The sequence below is a fragment of the Mytilus galloprovincialis genome, chromosome 6 (assembly GCF_965363235.1).
Source record: "Mytilus galloprovincialis chromosome 6, xbMytGall1.hap1.1, whole genome shotgun sequence".
NCBI classification, from domain to species: Eukaryota; Metazoa; Mollusca; class Bivalvia; order Mytilida; family Mytilidae; genus Mytilus; species Mytilus galloprovincialis.
In genome coordinates this window covers 51,393,665-51,413,314 of record NC_134843.1, presented here as the reverse complement: position 1 = coordinate 51,413,314, position 19,650 = coordinate 51,393,665, and the positions used below count along the sequence as shown (strand labels likewise).

At 33.0% G+C, this 19,650-nt stretch overlaps 1 protein-coding gene across 2 annotated transcripts; it reads left to right on the top strand.

Moving 5' to 3' along the window:
• Window positions 1-9,496: 9,496 nt before the first annotated feature.
• On the top strand, window positions 9,497-19,486 carry LOC143079824 (uncharacterized). 2 transcript variants are annotated; one of them, XM_076255435.1, is made up of 4 exons: window positions 9,497-9,606; window positions 13,363-13,402; window positions 13,941-13,970; window positions 18,262-19,486. In XM_076255435.1, exon 4 carries the CDS (start codon window positions 18,268-18,270, stop codon window positions 19,024-19,026), a length of 759 nt encoding a protein of 252 aa, XP_076111550.1. In that variant the 5' UTR covers window positions 9,497-9,606; window positions 13,363-13,402; window positions 13,941-13,970; window positions 18,262-18,267; the 3' UTR covers window positions 19,027-19,486. The 2 variants fall into 2 exon arrangements, with proteins under 2 accessions (XP_076111550.1, XP_076111551.1); XM_076255436.1 differs by having other exon boundaries at window positions 9,513-9,572.
• Window positions 19,487-19,650: the final 164 nt, after the last annotated feature.

The following is a 19,650-nucleotide window of genomic DNA, read 5'->3' as shown; positions in this document are numbered from 1 at the left end:
TCATATCTGTAGCTCACCAGGCCTATAAGACCATGGGAGCTTTTCAATCACTTGGTGTCTGTTGTCCCTCCTTCTGTTTGTTCATCTTTGTCAACAGCTGAAATTTCTGGACCAATTGCTACAAAACTTAACCAGAATGTTCCTTACCTTTGGGTAACCCGTGGTCACTTGTTCAAAGGCTGTATCCAGAGATTAGGTCATTCTACAAACATGCCTGCTGTTCCTAAAAAAAGAACATGCATTTTTTGGCCAATATCTCTGATGAAGAAAGCTAAAGCTGTGAGAGCAAATCTAGAACTGAGTTAATTCAATCAGCAGGTTAAGGATTATCTCTTGAAAAACTTTCAGAGAAAACAGACAACCTGTTTTAGAGGAATTATCCCTGAAACAACATTTTTGGTAAATTTCAAAGTTTTTTGCTTTATCAAAAATTTTATCAGTAAGTGGATAAGAGCAAATATGAAAGGGTAGAATTGGTCAGCAGGTCATGGTCTATTACTTGTGGAATTTCTTTAAGGTGGCTCGGGACTATTCGACTGCGCATAATTCCACGCATGAATTACAAAAGTATTTGTCGTAAATTCGATATAATTTTTTTAAATACTTTGATTGATAAAAAATGTTAAATCATTGTAGTTATGTGTCTAATAAAATATTTTCGTTATTATCGGTATTTTTTAAAGGGTCAAAATGACATTTCATCCATTTTCCCCATTTTCCCGCCAAAATTTGGGTTTTAAGGCAAAACATTTTTTTTTCTTTATCCGTGACCTATGTTTTTTATTTGCTCATTCTTTAAAGCTAGAGGTCAGCTTTTCATATTACAGTTTTGGAGAAATTGTCATAGAACATTTTTTTGATATTCCAATAAAAATATGTCAACACCTCTGTTTTCCCTATCATTTCATTGAAAAGTGGTGCCTTTTACATACCTGTTTAAAAGTAAAATTTTGAGCTTAAATGGTCCGTGACCCCCTATTTTTTTTCGACCAATTTGATTCACTTTCTGTAAAGAATAAAATAACAAAAAATACGGTACTTCTGATAGAAACTTCGAATAGACCCGAGCCACCTTAAGAAGCAATAGTTGATAGAATCCTTCTTAAGTAAAAATGTTCAACAAAATATGATTTTCAAATAACAGGGCCGTAACTAGGGTTTGAATTCAAGGGAGGCAGGGATTTGGGGAGGGGGGGGGGGCCGAATGAGGCCCAATAGAGGGGTTGGGGCACAGCCCTTCGCCTACTTTTTTCTCTCATTAAAATGGCTAAAAATGACCCTTTTTCCTTTGATTTCCTTACTTTAAGAAACATCAGTATTGCTTGAACCTGGAAACAATTTTTATGCAAAAACAAGCTGAGATTGCTGTTCGGGGTGAGCCAACGCTCCGTACTTTGACCTATAATTATCAACATTAAATTCATTGTGACCGCAGATATTTTTCTCAAATTTAAAATGGCTAAAATGACCCGTTTTCCTTCGATTTCCTTCAGTATTGCTGGATCCTGGAAGCAATTTTTATGCAAACAATTATTAACTGTATTTAAAAATCTTTAGAAATCAAACTGGTAAGGCAGCAACCATTTGATTTTCTGGGGGGGGGGCTATGGTTTTTTTTGGGAAAAAAAGTTTGTTTCCAGTTTTTGGAGAAAAAAATAATTTGTTTTTGATTCTGAGAAAAAAAAATTGTTTGTTTCACCCTCAGCTGCCACTATATGTAATGCTAAAATTGAAAGAAAAAAATTGTTTTCGACTTGTCGCAAAAAAAATAGATTGTTTTTTGCCACAGGCGAAAAAAAAAATTTGTCCAGAAAAAAAAACCATAGCCCCCCCCAGAAAATCAAATGGTTGCTGCCTTAGTTAAAAAAAACATATAAAGCAAGATCATAGAACGCAAGATATATTTTTTTTATCGAGGACCTTGAATTTCAATATTGTTGAAAGCTGAACAGACATATATATAACTACAACCAGTGACTTTCTGTACTAGTATATACTTAGTATAGAAAGTCCCTGCTACAACGAATGGGAGTGTTTAACTATTAAGGCATTGACCATAATGTTCTCGTACGATCGGGAAACGTTAAAAAAAAGGATCTAACTGCTGATTCAGCTGGTTACGTAACGAATTTCCAATATTATTAAAGATTCACAATACAAAGGGAACTTCCTATGCTTAATTGAGTTCCTAAATAAATGTGAACAGTTAAGTTTTATTAAATATTATCGAAAAGCAAAGTTCAATATGTGTTCTCGTACGAATACTGAATAACAGACAGACGGCGGCCACACGATAAAAAAAAAACCAAACAAATACTGAAACGTTTCACTATCGATCAAAAATCCGGAAAAAGACATATATCACGTATCATGATAACACTGTTTAAACTGTATACTTGTGTTGTTTATAGTATAAATTCAAATTCTTCTTGTACATATTGTCAATATTTCATTTTATTACTTCAAATTTTGGTGTAGAAAATTCAGGGGAGGCAGTTGCCTCCCCTGCTGCCTCCCCTACCTCATAGGTAGTTACGGCCCTGAATAAGTCAATATGGACAAATTGTCAGTTGATCTGATATAGGAGTAATTGCAGTGGCGGATCCATCCATTTTAAAAAGGGGGGGGGGTTCCCAACCCAGAGTAAAGGGGGGGTTCCAACTATATGCTCCCATTCAAATGCATTGATCGGCCAAAAAAAAGGGGGGTTCCAACCCCCGGAACCCTCCTTGGATCCGCCACTGTATTGTCTTGCATATCCTGGAAAGACTAATTTTACTATTTTTTTGTGTTTTTTGCAGAAACTTTGATAGATAGAAATTGAAATGGAAAAATGTTCAGCAAAACAAGATATATGAATTTTTTCAACTTGGCCAGAATTGTCAATTTTGACCCAATTACAGCAGTTATTGCCCTTGAAAGACTAGTTTTACTAATATTTTGGTTTTTTTTGCAGAAACTGAGAAAATGTTAATGCAAAAGTGTTCTGAAAAATAAGATCTTCAAATTGGTCAACGGCCAAATTACCAATTGTCCATCATACGAGTTATAGTCCTTAAAAGACTAGTTTTACTACCTTATTACGTTTTTCGTAGAAATTTTAATAGATTGAGAGAAATTGCAGTGCAAAGTATTCAACGAAATATATCTACAAATTAGTAAACTAGGCCAAAATTATCAATTTACAAACATAGGAGTAATTGTCCTTGAAAGATGGATTTTTGTCCTTTTTTTTTTTTTTTTTTTTTTTTTGCAGAGATTGATATTAAAAAATACGAACGATGTTCAGCACAAAATTAGATTGACTATTGAAAGGATTGATTGAAAATGAAGGATGATTTTGCAGTTTGTTGTACAAACTATAATAGAAAGAGTGAAGGAACAGTTTTTCAGCACAGTAAGATCTTTAACTCAGTCGAAATTATTAACCATTACTTATAGAAGTAATTTCCTCTGAATGATGATTATTTCCCCTGCTATATGCATTTTCGTGTCTAAAACGATAAGAGTATAAGCAAATAAGATATACAAATAAGTCAACGCACAACACTAGTTATACGTTAATTGTGATTGAAAGACCCTCAAATATTCATTGGCATCTGTCACAGTGATATACACAACTTTTTACTTGAGTTTTTCCCCTAAATGACGACAAATCACTATGTTTTGCGATTTAGGCTAATATCTAAAAAAAAATAATATCGAGACACGAAAAGCAAATTTTAATCAGCAAATAAACAGATAGGTACATGTTCAATAAAAAAAAAAAGTCATCATGGCTGAAGTGGTCTGTCAAACTAGAGACTTTCTATACTCAAGTATTGAAAGTCCCTGGTTAGACCTCATTATATGAAAATAAGGAGAAGTGGTATGATTGCCATTAAGACCTCTGTCCACCTAAGTTCAGATGACGTGGGTATAAGCACGAGGTCATGGGGTCGTTCAACTTTGAGAAAATCACTATCATGGCCTCAATATGAAACATATGAAACAATTCTATGGACTTATATTTAACAACAAAATGTGCAAAAAACAATCCCACGGTGACCCTAACCTGGGGCCCTGTAAAATTACTATAGTATTAATGAATGGGTGTTTTTATAATGGGCCTGTTATATGTCCAAGGTCTATAATAATCCTCGAGGAAGTCTGTAATGGCCCAAGGCAACGCCGAGGTCCATTACAGACATCCGAGGCCATCATTACTGACCGAGGACATATAACAGGGCCATTATAAAAACACAAAAGTGTATGTGTTGCTGCCAACTAGATGTACTCTCTACTCTTTTAATGACAGTTAAGTTTGAAAAAATAATTTGTACTTCTTTTAATATACCAAATATCTAAGATGCTAAGTTGACAGAAGTTATTTGTTGAAAAACAGGATGAACAGTGAATCCTATATATGGTTCCTCTAATGTTGGTTGCTGGTCACTAAATAATATAAAATACATACTGTTTTTTTTCTAAATTTGAACAAGAACAAATGGAGAAAAATCCATAAAAAATTATAGTTGCTGTTTCATTTTATTTCATCATAATTCTGTGAATATACCTAACACTAAGTTATACTACTGATTTATTAGTTGATTGTAGGCACCTGCATCATTTTCATTAATGTTCAGATGAATACAAACTGGGCTTAATATAGACAAACTGGGCATTAATATAGGGCCATTACAGAAAAACAGGGCCATTACAGAAAAAAAAGTGTTAATAATAAACAGTCATATTTGGCAGTAATGTACTTAGTTTGTCAATAAAACATAAGAAAAAACTGTAAAAATCAGTTGTAAATGGTGCAACTCAACAGATAGGTACACCGTCTATAAAAAAAACTACCTGGTGACATTAACACAATAGACACAAAGCACCGATATAGGAGAATAGTTGTGATCAGTACTGCAAGCTAGTTTAAAGCAAAATACAACTAATAAATAAATCGTGTTATCCCAGACTAAAGTTTCAATCCAAGTACAAATCCAACGGACTTAGTGTAAAGACGCCATAAAGTATTAAAAAAACATGACAGGATGTAGGATCATGATAGTCCGAGATTACTCTGACGTCCAACGGCTGTTCTGCCAGACAAGCTTGGGTCGTTGCACGTCAGAGCTCGTCTCATATTATCAAAAAGTGGATATTTGCCCGTCCAAAATGGATGCCTTGCTTCGTTGCATCTGCGGGCGACAGACGGCCTGTGATCAATATAAATCGGGCCTCAATACTCTGGCCCAAGACCACAATTAATGACCCCGCTTTTCGTTGTTCGTTGTTTGAACGAATATAGTTCCCTTTAATTATAGTGTATTTCTTCTTAAATTTTTTTCTTTCCTTTTCTCAAACATTTCTTAGCTTTTATAAGGTGGAAATGAAAGAAGAGAGGTGAAATAAATTTTTAGATGTTTAATTTTAACTGATTTTGATATGGAAAGAGTGATTAGGTCAGGTGCAAAAAGGTGATATTTACAGTTTTCGGAACATCTCTTGACTTGTCCATAGGGGTATGGATGTGTATTGGCTAAATTTGTAAGTTTTATACGTGCAATTTTTCTGAAACTTGGACATATTTTTGGACTTGTACTGTACATTACACACACAAAAAAATAGACAAAAAGAATAGGCAAATTTTTTTTAATGCGACAAAACGTTATAAAGAAATGATAGAGGAATTAATTGTGGTCTCGGGCCCTCTAGTTCAGGGAAGCAATGCGCATGTGCAAGATCGATCGTGATTTTGCGTTATCGACTAATTAGATACGAGATTTGATAAACTGGGGGCATTATCAGTTTATTGATTTACCAGATCAGCATCGTTATTACTGTAGTCATATGCATAATTTATTTTCACATGCTATGGCAAACGAAAATATATACAACATATGACAAATAAAAGGCAGCAGAGAACAGAAGTTACAGAGTATACAATAATATTATGACATTATATGTGATCTAATTTTCCAAGCGGCTGCATTTGAATAAATGCATAGTTTTACTGTCACTGGAGATTTAGAATAAATTATCTAACTTGTGCCGATTTGGCCAAGAATAGTAGAATAAATATAAAATTCTATGCGCACAGATCTATACGTTGGACATGATAAAACAAAATGATATTCGTCTTCCAAAACATTCATATTGCAACATATACAAATTCTATTTTCTCTTTGAGTATTCAGAAAACGACCAACTTCAACATTTAATCTAAGTGTGCCGCTACGCAATTTTGTTAATATAGATACATTACAATGAAAATCTAAGTATCTTTCAAAACCAAATACTACTTTATATCGTTTATAAATACAAAGTTTGTTACATTCTTCTAAAGCTGAAGATTCCACTGACATATTAAAACAGACTATTTTGACCGTTATGTTAATTAATCTTAATTACAAAAGGAACGGTTAGATATATGTCACCTGACTTTGAATGTTACCTTCACGCAAAAATGGACAGATTCATGCTGTGATGTTCACTTAGCAGATCGTCTGTATATTCAAGAAGGTACAGGTGCAATTTCATTACCGTATCTGAGGAACTGATCTTAGGTCATAAAAATAAAAGTCAATCAACACCTAGGCCATATGGTATCATAAAGTTTTACCTTAAACTATTAATCTCACCAGGCGACAGTTAGAGACAATTTATATACCCTTAATAATCGTAATCATGTTCTGACAGTTAGGTACTATTAAAATATATGTTCAAAATGCTAGCCCTGATTGCAGGCGTGTATTTACATAAATGTTTTGTGCTTAATTCAAATGCATCGGATATTGACAATTTTTGAAAGGAGGGGGAGATGGGTTCAGCATTTTATTTTGATATATTGTGAAGCATACATAATATTGTATACAGAACATCTAGTTAATTCCAATATATATGTCAGAGTAAAGACATTTATATATCTTATAAGTGGGTGCGGCTTTTTTGCTAAGATTTGAATTCCATATGACGATCTGAAGCTGTTTGATTTTATGGGAACTTTATATTTTTATTATGGTTTGAACGAGGAACGTATATACTGTACCAAGGTTTAACGGTCAGATTATTTATACAATATTGAAAACATAACATTTATGAAGCCATGATGTTTATTTTTTATTGAATACATCGCATAATATCATTCATTACGACTATGTGTTATGACCAGCAACAACTTTTCAAAAAGCTCCGTCTTACATGACAATCATATGGTTTAGATTGTTTATCTATATTCTCCCGAAAAAAAGCTAAAGGGAATAAATTATGTAGTGTCACCATTGTATGCTATACTGTTTTGGCAATTAATGCCATTACCGTCCAGCATGTTTTTGGAAATTATTCTCAATCAACAAAAAATTATATTTCTGCACATAAACTTCTTCAAAGATCTTCAAAGTTCTTAACAGCTTCCAGGGACTTGAAGGACCTCGTTCCTTCTTTATCAAACATTTCGTTTTGGTTTTTTGCAAGCAGTAATTTCAATTTTCTTTTCCAATTTTCTCCCGTAATTTTTAAACACTATGTCCCGAAATTTTTCAAAATATTACTTATTTTACTTTATTACACATAAACATAAACAAACAAAAACAGATGACACTCAGCGACTTCACAGGTAAACGGGAAAGCGGCAGGCGTCCTAATAAACGCCTATTAAACACCGAATATTGATGTGTACCATATATGACTTTGCCCCCAGTTCAACCAAATCTCGTAAATTCTCGCATAAGTTTTAATTAAACGCTTGACCCACTCAGAATTCTAGGTCGCGAACAAGCTTTCCCTGAACTACTGTATTTGTTCAATTTGTTGACTAGATTTTAATTAATTTTCAAAAACAAATGATCAATCACGGTTAGTAACAAAAAGTAAAATCACAAAAATACTGTACTTAGAGGAAAATTAATTCGGAAAGTCCGTAATAACATGACAAAACGTAATAAAACAATTTTGAAATTTTTACTTAGGTGTTGAATTGATTATCTCTATGAATAAATTTCTTCAAAGAATCAATGAGTTTCCATGTCACACGGATTGAATCATCTTAAAACTGATATCAACGAAAATTGTATGATGTGATATATCATGCTTTTAATTTCAAAGGAATAGCGTGTTCCAAACTTACAAACCAAATCGTTTATCTATGAAAGCATTTAGTAAATGTAAATCTTATTGATTTATACTAAAACTTGGACCGGATCTAATCTTCAAGATAAAAAAAAAGCACCCAAGGCGAAAAGTTGGATTTCATTAATTTTGTATTTTTCTAAAAAAAAACCAAAACAACCGCATCAATTAATTTTTGTAAGCCAAACTACACTTTTATAGTGCCGGACTGCACTAAGCGCCTGACCGACACAGACCCCGTTTCCAAATGTGTACTCATATTTGTGTAAATGTCTATCCGAATTGACTTATTACAATAGAAAGGAATCGAAGGATCTTCATGTTCTTCTACACCATTTGGTCCCCCTACATGATTACAACTTTCGATGCTGGTGATATTTTGGCGGTTTGTCATGATACAGTGGCGAATCCAGACATTTTCATAAGTCTTAACGAGGCCGGGACGTCCACCTGCCATCCGCCCCACCCAGTGGCGGATCCAGAAATTTTCGTAAGTGGGGGCCCACTGACTGACCTAAGAGGGGGCCCGCTCCAGTCACGCTTCAATGATTCCCTATATAAGCAACCAATTTTTTTCTCAAAAAGGGGGGCCCGGGCCCCCTGGCCCCCCCCCCCTAAATCCGCCTATGCCACCCCACCCCCATCCCCGCCAGACCCGCCTCTGGTATTACAGTGGGATAATTTAAACTATATACTGTCCTCCAGAATATAAAACACAAACTGTCAAAATACATTTTAATCAATTGCATGATTATCTCTAAAAGTGCATACGCTTTGCTTGTTAATACTAAGAAGCGTAAATACGGATATAAATGGTAGCATTCCAAATTATTTTCATATCAGGCAGTTCGGATTTATGTAGAAGAAAAACTCGGTAGAATATAACAGAGAACAATACTTTCTGAGATTTTCCTTTATACCAATGAAAGTCTGTGCAATGTCCTTCACTATAAATAATTAGATGCAACATGTGCAAATAACGTAGTTTTGTTTCAGAATGAAATAAGAGAACGACCATTTAATTTCAAAGGGTGGGGTTATGTTTTTTTTTTCTAAAAAAAAAAAATATTCTGATTCCCAACTTACTGAAAAAAATAATCAGAAAAATTAGCGCGGAAAAAAAATTCTGACTCAGAAAACATGGAAAAAAAATCATACCCCCTCGTTGGGTGCTTTTTCTCTATTTTGAAAGAAAACCGTCTTGTGCATCGTGCGTATCATATCCAAAGTTTTCTTCGTTCTTTTAATATCAGAGACATATATTGTTTAATATGTCGTCTTTGTCAATATTATTATTTTTTCTCTATTTTTTTACCTTTTTCCCCTATATTTTTTAACTGAGTTGTCGGTCTTGCTTTGTTGTTTCCCCAGCAGGTGTCCGATTAATTTCATCCAATGAAATTTAATCCGGGTATTCAGTACGAACCTGCGACCATCCATTGTGAAGTTTTGATATCTGTTTGGTAAAGAAAGAAATATATTTTTTCTATGATCTTGGTAAAGTTCTTTATTTTCTAACTTCCCGGACCTATTGGCACTTCCTTTCCGATAGTCGGCATTCTTTGTTTCAAGTTGATTGATCATTCTATAACCAGAAAAGTAGATAGAAGTGTCTAAGATTAATCTCGTAAGAAAAACCGAAGAGCATTCACCTTACATAAAATTAAGACTAAAACGTGGGATTTTTTTCATATATTTTCAAATAGTGATGGTTCTTTTTATGTTTGTCGAAAACCTCATCTACTATCCCGTCTGTCTGCCACTATTTGGTCATACCAATCATAGAACCAACCAGACCAAGTACTCAAAGTTCAAACACAAAAGCAATTAAGCTCTTTTAGTACATCAAAGCACTAGGAGCGTTAATTCACCAATCTAACTGCCTTCAAAGGGCGACTTTCAAGTTCCACACACTAAAATCCCTAATATTAATTCCATTCTACTCTTAGTCTTACCTGGTACAAGTGTACCAATTCCGGAAAGGGGCACAAATCAAATCTTCACCTGGTCAGTTTAAAAGTGGCATAAGTCAAATTGGCACATGGTCAGGTTAAAAGTGGCATAAGTCAAATTGGCACATGGTCAGGTTAAAAGTGTCATAAATCAAATTTGCCCCTGGTCAGTTAAACTCTTTCAGAAGAGTCTTATCGCACTCTAATAAGCACCTAGTTAGAATAACCTAGTATTTAGCTTGCTTTTACCTTTTTCTTCAAGGTATATCATGCGTATATCATGTACATGGATAAGTACACATTATTTTTTGCATATTTTTCTTTTGCAAAACATATAATTGTAGAGGTTACTTAAAAATACATTTCATACATTGATCATATGTACATTTGTTTATAGGATAGGAATAAGAATATTTGATACAACAATTATAGGTTAGGGGCTGTTTCAATTTACTATCAATAGAAATTGAATGGTTAGGCCTAAATTAAAATATTGTTTGTTTGCCCTTTTCCGACCCTATTTTGAAACAGGGTAGGTAGGTAGGTAAAATATTTTATTTTTCTCTCCCAAAAAATAACTTAGCTCGGTACATTTTTTGTTATGGGTAGGCATGTAGGTATAATATTTTATTTTATAGATACAAAATCTGCATGATGTCATTTTTGTCTGTATTGTTTTTGTTTAAGTATGCTTTTGCTAATAAGTTTCTAGGACTTAGTATAATAGTCTCAAGTTTTGAAAAAAAAATATCATGTAGAATGTGAAGTTAATTCATATGCAATACAGTTTTTTTTCAAATATCAAAATATAGGGCTGTGCGGCATATTTTAAACGTTTACATACCTGGAATTTTTAAGAATTTTAACTTGCACTAATATTCTGTAGGGAAAACGGTACTATTTATTCTGCCATAGGCGACAATAGTGACATTTTCTAAATTTACCACTTTTTAAGATAAAAACCTAGATAAAACAGTTGTGTTACTACTTTATTATTCTGTTTTAAAAATTAAAGCCAAATAGTATCATGACCAACTTACAATGGAGCTTGTTTATGTTATCCATGCCCACCGTCATTTTGCACTAAATTTATTAAATTTTGGAAGTCTTTTCGAATAATTCTCTAGAAAATATTTCAATAGGTTTCAAATTTTATATTGTAAATATACACACTGCAGTTATTCATAGATGAATAAAAAATATATTTTACCCTTACATCCAATTACAGCCTTCTAATTTGACTTCCTTCACCGGCCTTGGGTACACAAAAGGCAAACCCAATGCTCAGAAAATTTAATACTACTGATTTCCCTGTACTACGTACATGTACCTTGTACGCTTACCTAGACCTTAAGTTTTTCTGTAAGAGATAACTTTGTCCTGGTAAAATATCTCCGGGCAGACATACCTTGTACATTACTAGTAGAAAAAGTCCCTAGAGTGTTTAAATTTTCGTGTGTGCCTGTGTTTCCAATAAAAATGCTACAAGACTTGAAACTCAATTGTCACGATTTTTACATCGCATTTATATATGATCTGTATGGAAAAACTTGGCGATTTTACTGCCAAATATTCTCCCCTTTACAGACCTTTGGTTCATGTCAGATATAAATCAGAATATATCAATGCTGGTCAAAGGCATCGTTAACTTAATCATCCTGATCTATAGTCCGAGATGATCCACGGACCACCAAAGGCCATCCTTACATTTGTACATTGGATACAAAGTCTATTTACAAAATATTTTGTACACACATTGATAATTTAGTATTGGACCAATTTTTATGCCCCACCTACGATAGTAGAGGGGCATTATGTTTTCTGGTCTGTGCCTCCGTTCGTCCGTCCGTCTGTGCCTCCGTTCGTCCGTCCGCTTCAGGTTAAAGTTTTTGGTCAAGGTAGTTTTTGAAGAAGTTGAAGTCCAATCAACTTGAAACTTAGTACACTTGTTCCCCATGATATGATCTTTCTAATTTTAATGCCAAATTATAGTTTTGACCTCAATTTCATGGTCCACTGAACATAGAAAATGATAGTGCGAAGTTCAGGTTAAAGTTTGTGGTCAAGGTAGTTTTTGATGAAGTTAAAGTTACATCAACTTGAAACTTAGTACACATGTTCCCTATGATATGATCTTTCTAATTTTAATTCCAGATTAAAGTTTTGACCCCAATTTCACGGTCCACTGAACATAGAAAATGATAGTGCGAGGGGCATTCGTGTACTATGGACACATTCTTGTTTTTGAATGAACCCAGCTCTTTAAGTATAAAGACACTGAGTAACGTTTGTTAAATCATGATTTCAAAGCTTTCAATTCAACATCGATTTCAAACAAATTTATGCTTTGAAACTCCAAACGCAAGTGTTCATTCATGTCAAACGCTCACATGATACCAAAGGGACTAGACCTTATACAGGAAAGATAAAACCCAAGAATTCCGGTAAAAAAAATTTTGAGCGGGAAATACAAATATAAGATTTTTGGTAGGAACGAAAAATGAAATAAAATAAAATCTTTCTGGTAAACACAAATAAAAGATTTTCAGGCAGAATGAATTTATAGGGTCGGTCGGTAAAGGGCAAACAAACAATATTCTAATTTAAGCCTTATCATGGTTATTATTTTAAAAACTAACGATGTGATATTAATTAAAAGCAATAACCTGTAACGGTTAGTTGTTTTAACATTTTGAACATACATTTATATTCATTGTTTAGAATTTGTAGTGATTTTTGTATACATTAAGAATATTTGTACTTAAAGTGATACTATTGACAGAAATAGGTTACAAATCATTTGATATTTGTTTTATATTTGAAGTATTTTACATGTAAAAATGTATGTGAAAAAATTATTGAAGAATTACCAAACAAAAGCAAGACCTGTTTAATTACAACTTCTTAAACCTTTGTAAACCATGGATAACATGATAATCACAAAATTGTGAAGCTGGTGTGAACAATGTAAAAGATGAAGTCATTAGGCATTTTATAACAAAAAAGTACATGTCATTATATAATTATATATAGGGTTTCTTCCATATAATATCCATAACGAAAAAAGTAATGTTTGATATAATTACATGTAAGTTGAAAGAGATATATATTTATTTTGATAATGATTTACTCGTATATACATTGTATATGTTTTAATTAATTTGGGGTTATGCATGCATTTTGAGACATATTAATGAAACAATGTGGATTTAATCTTTTCAAGTGTTATTTTAACCTTAATTTCTGTATATAGATATATCATCTGATATATGATTAACAATACATTTTTTTTATTTTGCAGGATACCATAGTTTTCAAGTTACCCATGACATAAGTGAAAGGTAAGCATTCAGAACTGGAGTCAAGCATAAGAAGCTTTAATTTTCAGGGTACTATTTGTAGTAGTGTTATTTAATACTTTTACATGAAATTAATGTTTATTCTTGTAATATGGTTTAATACATGTTCATTTTACATGTTATGGAAATTTGGAGTGCAAACAGAATTCTTTAACAATATTTGAATTTTCGCTTGACTTTTTTTGCAATATGAAATATCGGCAAAATGTTAGCTACTCATGATCAATTTTAATATTGTTGAAGATTTTTTAAGCTGAGCAAATAAGGTTATCCAGTGTTCGTCGGTGATGCTTGAATAAAATATTAAAAATACCAATTAAAGTATGAAGTTGAAGGGCATTGAGGACCCATAATTATGAAAGGTTTAAATTTTTACCAAATAAAGCCATGGTAATAATTTTCTACAGGTATAATATCCTTTGTTTTTTAAAGTATTCGGTTTTGTAAATTGTTTAAACAATTTATAATGTATTTTGTTTATATTAATGACTACTTGTATCTATTTTTATTTATTTTTCAGAATAAATCAAGTAATTTGTGATATTTTCCGGTAAGTTGATTAAACAATGTTTTATTTAAATACCATATTCATATACAAAACTAAATATAGTCAATTGTAAAATTAAATACATGTACATATATTCATCACACACATTCAGATTAGATATAAGTACAATTTATAAAGCGTTGACACACTGATCAGCAGATAGCACTATGATTTTTATACGACTGCAAACACTTTATAAGACTGCAAAAATTAAAAAATTTATGGTCGTATATTGGTAAAACGTTGGCGTTCGAAGACTTTTGGTTTTCGCACTATAACTTTAGTATAAGTAATAGAAATCTATGAAATTTAAGCACAAGGTTTATGACCATTAAGGATAAACTTTGTTTGATTTCAACAAAAAATGTATATATGGGGTTCTTTGATATTTATGCTTAGTCTAACCATGTATTTAGATTTTTGATGTTTGGTCCCGGTTATTAGATTGATCCACATTGACAGTCAGAGATATAACTCTACAGGGTTATTACAGAAAATAACTTGTGTGTGTTATTACAGATATTTTTCCTTAAATTATCTAAATCTGTAATAACATATGTTTGTTATTTGTAAAATTATTTAATCTATAGTGGACTCTAGGGAACTTTTTAGACTTTGTGCAGAAACTAAATGCATAGCCTTGATAATTAATTTTTAAATAGAATTAATACATTTTTGATTAACCATGGTTAATCAATGAGACAGGGCTATTTAGGAATTAACTTAGCTGTGATAACAAGGCTTAGTTATTAAAGGAATGTAACTTATTATATAAGACACTTGGGAATTGCTGAGAGACTTGCGCAGAACCTCATTACATGCTCTAGTCATTATTTCTTACAATAAATTAAAATACATTGTAATTAAGCATGATCTATGTCTGAGCAAATCCTTTGAAGTGATATAGAGAAGCTGTGATAACACCCTTTAGTTATTACAGGCATATTTTTTCTGTAATAACATATAGGTGTACTATTCAAAATTGGAATACTATGAACTGTTACATCTTTCAATAGTTAAGTATACATAAAGACAATAGTAATATCAATAGAACTTGTATACATTTTAACTAAACTTATGAAGTATATTGTCCCTTTGTAACATGTAACTTACATATGTTATCACATTTCTTGGATTTTTTAGTCCACAATAACAAATGTATGTTATTTTCCTGTAATAACCCTATAGAGTTATATCCCTGACTGATTGAGGTCTAAAGGGTCCAAAATTGAACTTTATTTGATTTCATCAAAAATAGAATTCTTGGGGTTCTTTGATATGCTGAATTTAACCATGTACATGTATTTAGATTTTGGATATTGGACCATAATAGATAATGTCCAATTTAAAATTTAAATTTTTAAGTTTAAGTTCTTAGACCACATTCATTATGTGTCAGAAACCTGTGTTGTGTCAACTATTTAACCACAATCCAAATTCAGAGCTGTATCAAGCTTGAATGTTGTGTCCATACTTGCCCCAATGTTCAGGGTTCGAACTCTGCAGTCCGGACAATAGCTTTAGCTTTAGTGAAAGGATCTCTATAAATTTTAATGTCTATAAATTATAAAAAGTCCAAATTTTTGAAAGTTTGAAGAAGAAATCTTTAACTGCAAAATATTGCATAATAGATTTGTAAGATCTTGACATTTGTTTTGTGCCAGAAACTCATATTATGTAAAAAATTTGATCACAATCCAAATTAAGAGCTGTATCCAGCTTGAATGTTGTCCATACTTGCCCCAACTGTTCAGGGTTCGATCTCTGTGGTCGTATAAAGCTGCACCCTGCAGAGCACCTGGTTATTAAATTAATTATAATAAACATGATTTAGTCAACAATAGGAAGATGTCGTATAATTGCCAATGAGAACTTTCCACAAGAGACCAAATGACACAGAAATCTAGATATAGTAATACAACATGTTCAAAATGAAATCAACACTTTCATGCATCTGGACAAGCTTTTTTTCTGAATTAACAGTCATCAGGAACACTCAATGCCAAATATCTGTTAGTCAAGGATGTATAAGAACCAAAACAATGGAAAGCTAATTGACTAAAAAATACCTTTGAATAATAGTCAAAAATATCTAAGGTCAACTGTGTGGGTTGAAACCTTAGTTTCTTCATAATTTCTTAATTTATAATTAAAAGACAGTTTAAGAGAGGTTTGTTTAAAATCATATCAATACAGCAGTACTGATTACTGAGCTGAAGATACCCTCATGGAATGTTATCCACCAACAGCAATATTGACCCTGTGACAGTGTAGTTACATTTTTGTACATGTACATGTACATAAAAAAGAAACATTATAATTAAGGGATGACATCAAAAGTTCAATGTAGGATAAAAAACGATTTTGGATTGACAAAACTTGCAGCAATGTTGATCCCCACCCCAAACTACATTGAACTATTTGATTTAAGTTTTTTATCCTACATCGATCTTTTGATGTCGTCCCTAACATGCTTAAGAAAAATAGATTTACGTAAAAATGAAGAAAAATAATGAGATCTAATGCTTACTTACAAAATATTTATTTTAAAGATCTTTGTATAGCTATGTGATGTGGATTCTTTCATTTTAATGAATATACATGTATTTGATTTCATTGTTTTGTCATTATCTACATGCATGCCAATAGATACATATGTACTTTGTTTAACATTTAAATTTGTGGTTTACCTTTATCTAGCAATATTACTCAAAAGTAGTAAAAATTACCAATTAATACTTAAAAGGATTTTTACAAGATTGGCTGTGGTTTGTTTGTTTTGTAATGCTGACACAACAAACGTGAAATAATGAAATTTTGAAAAAGTTTTCACGACACTTTTACCTTAGTCATGTTAGCATGGTTATATGGTTAAATTTAATAGCATGGATGGTAAATTTTGAAAAAATGACTTAATTTGGGGCCACTAGGCCAAAAATAAAATATTGTTTGTTTCCCCTCACACGACCGACCCGGTAAAATCACCGCGACCCGAAAAATTTTATTGGCCATTCTTGTCCACTATTTTTTTTTTTTTTGCTATGTTGGTTATTGGTGATATCTTTCCGATGTGTAGTCAACGATCGTTGGGTTTTGGTGCTACCTTTCCGATGCTGTAGTCAACGAGCGTTTTAAATCAAGGCATTTTTGCATTGAAGCGTCTACATGATTCGGAATCAAAGAAAACAAACAAAATGCTTTCCACACGATTTGTTTGTGTGCAAGGGTGATCTTTTTTTGAAAATAAAAAAAATACTGAAGCATCTTTTAACCCGCTGAGTGCATCTTGATTTGCTTTGTGTCTAACCTCTGTTCCTGTTTAAAGGATAAAATCTTAAAGACTTTGAGTAAAAATGGTCTGACTCGTGCTTTAAAATCTATCTGCTTTGTCTTTGAACAGGTTGGGCACAATTCGGGAAATGTGGGATACATGTATTCCCTGCTTTCAGGGAACGTCCCTGTTTTCTGGTGTGAAAAAAAACCAGTTTAAATGGGATTTCATTTATGACATGAAAATTACAAAAGGACACGTTTTAACGTTATAACTGCATCAGTAGAATTCGTAAATACTTATAAGTATTTTAGGAAATACAAAACATGAATATAAAGTGAAGCCTTGTTTCTTCTAGAACTCGAAAAAACATACAAATCTTTGTTTAGGAATCATTGAATTGACCAAGCTGCATGATCCAGGTGTAACTGAACATAACTGAATTATGTTCACTTCTGTTGAAAATTTTTATTCATTGAATTTTAATTCCCAAGTGATTAACATACATGTATCTTTTTGTCATCTCATAATTGATGATCAAGGTATGAATTGGTGAACAAAGGAATTGTTTTGTTGTGAGTTATGCATCAAATAAGACTTGAAATAAGCTTGATTTTTTAACTAAAAAAACACTTGCTATCATTAAGCATTGTTATCACAAGTAGAATGTGTGCCTTTGTAGATTTCATTACATTAAATGAATAGGAAAAAAAAGAAGGTCCCTGTATACTGTTTTTTTTTAACACCAGAAAACTGTGGTGTACACTGAATTAGAATACAGGGAATACCCCACTTTTCTTGACTTGAGCCTTACCTGTTGAATTTTTTACAAATTCAATATAGAAAACCATATCAAGGAATAAAATAAAATAATTTGCCTACCTACCTACCCATACCCTAACAACCTCAGTCGGGAGAGGGGAAACAAAGATATTTTTAATTTTGGCCCTACTGGTTTTATTTCACCTTTTCCCTTCTAACATGAAATAATAAGTTTTATGTGAATTGTTCTAATTTTTTCAGATAACGATGAACTACTATGGTGGTCCAGGAGCAGAAAAGAATGGTATACCCCCAGGCGGTTATTATCCCGGTGCTAGCTATGGACTACAACAGCAAGCTGCTTTAGCTCATGGGCATCCACAAGCAGCTGGTATGACCCCTGGACTAGCACAGCATCCCGGTCTGACTCCAGGTCATGGACAGCAAACCACTGTTCCATCATATGGAACACCTGTATCAACTCATTCTTACACAGGTTATACAGGAATGGCGCCAGGACAGTCCATCTACACAACAACAGGATATTCTATACCCCAAGGATATCCTTCAGCAATGAATGGTTCTGCAGGCTTGACCAGCATGGGAGCATTCTATTCTACACCACACATGTCAGCTTTACCCTATTCTACTCTACAGCCAATTCCCCAAGCAACACCTTCTATACCCTCCGTGGCATCTCTACCATCAGTTCCAGCCGTGCCACATATACCGTCAATACAGCAAACACAGAGTGGTTATCCTGCAAGTCACCGACAGCATCAGTTGTCGTCAGCTTACCTGTCTGAACAGGCGGCTAAACAGGCCGGCTATCCAATCGGCAGCAATCCAATGATGCATCCAGGCATGTCTTCTGCGTCAGTACCAGGCATGCCACACGGATACCCAGCAGGAGGTGCAGTCCCAGGAATGGGTTATCCCAATCCGTCGTTAACGAACGCCTACGCAGGAATGCCTGGTGTCAGAGTGGCACCTCATACAGGCCAGCCATATGGACCAAGATACTGAACATGCTGACTCTAGTAAAGGACTATTGTAATTACAAATGCAAGTCCAATGCTCAGTTTATATAGATCTGACGAAGACTCTAGCTATTTATGTATTATATTAAGTAAACATTTTATTTTTCAGTTAGGGTATTTGTAACATGTTAAAATTGTTAAAACAGATTGTTTTTTTTTATATATAATTGAAAGATCCTCACTTGAAGGTTTCAGTTACTGAAGACCTGTATTAATTAGTATCTTTATATAAGCAAGAAAAAATTTAAATAGTAATAATGGGACAATTTTTAACATTAATTTTTTTTCTTTTTGTAATTTTATTGAAAATTTTGATTAGTCGAATGACATGGGACTATTGCTACAGGCATAAATTAGTTAAAATAATATGTTAAATGTGTTCATAGTAACCATCAAATGGTTATTTTACAAAATATCATTAATAATGAATTAAAAATATACCACGATGAATTTGTCAGTTTTGATGTGTTAATGAAATGTAGAGCCCTTGAAATTGATAAATCTGCAGTTGTTATTATTGTAAGCTTGGCATTTAATATACTTTTTTTGTTGACCCCATTTATATACAAATCTGCCATTCAATGCCTTTTTGCAGCATTGTGGGTATATT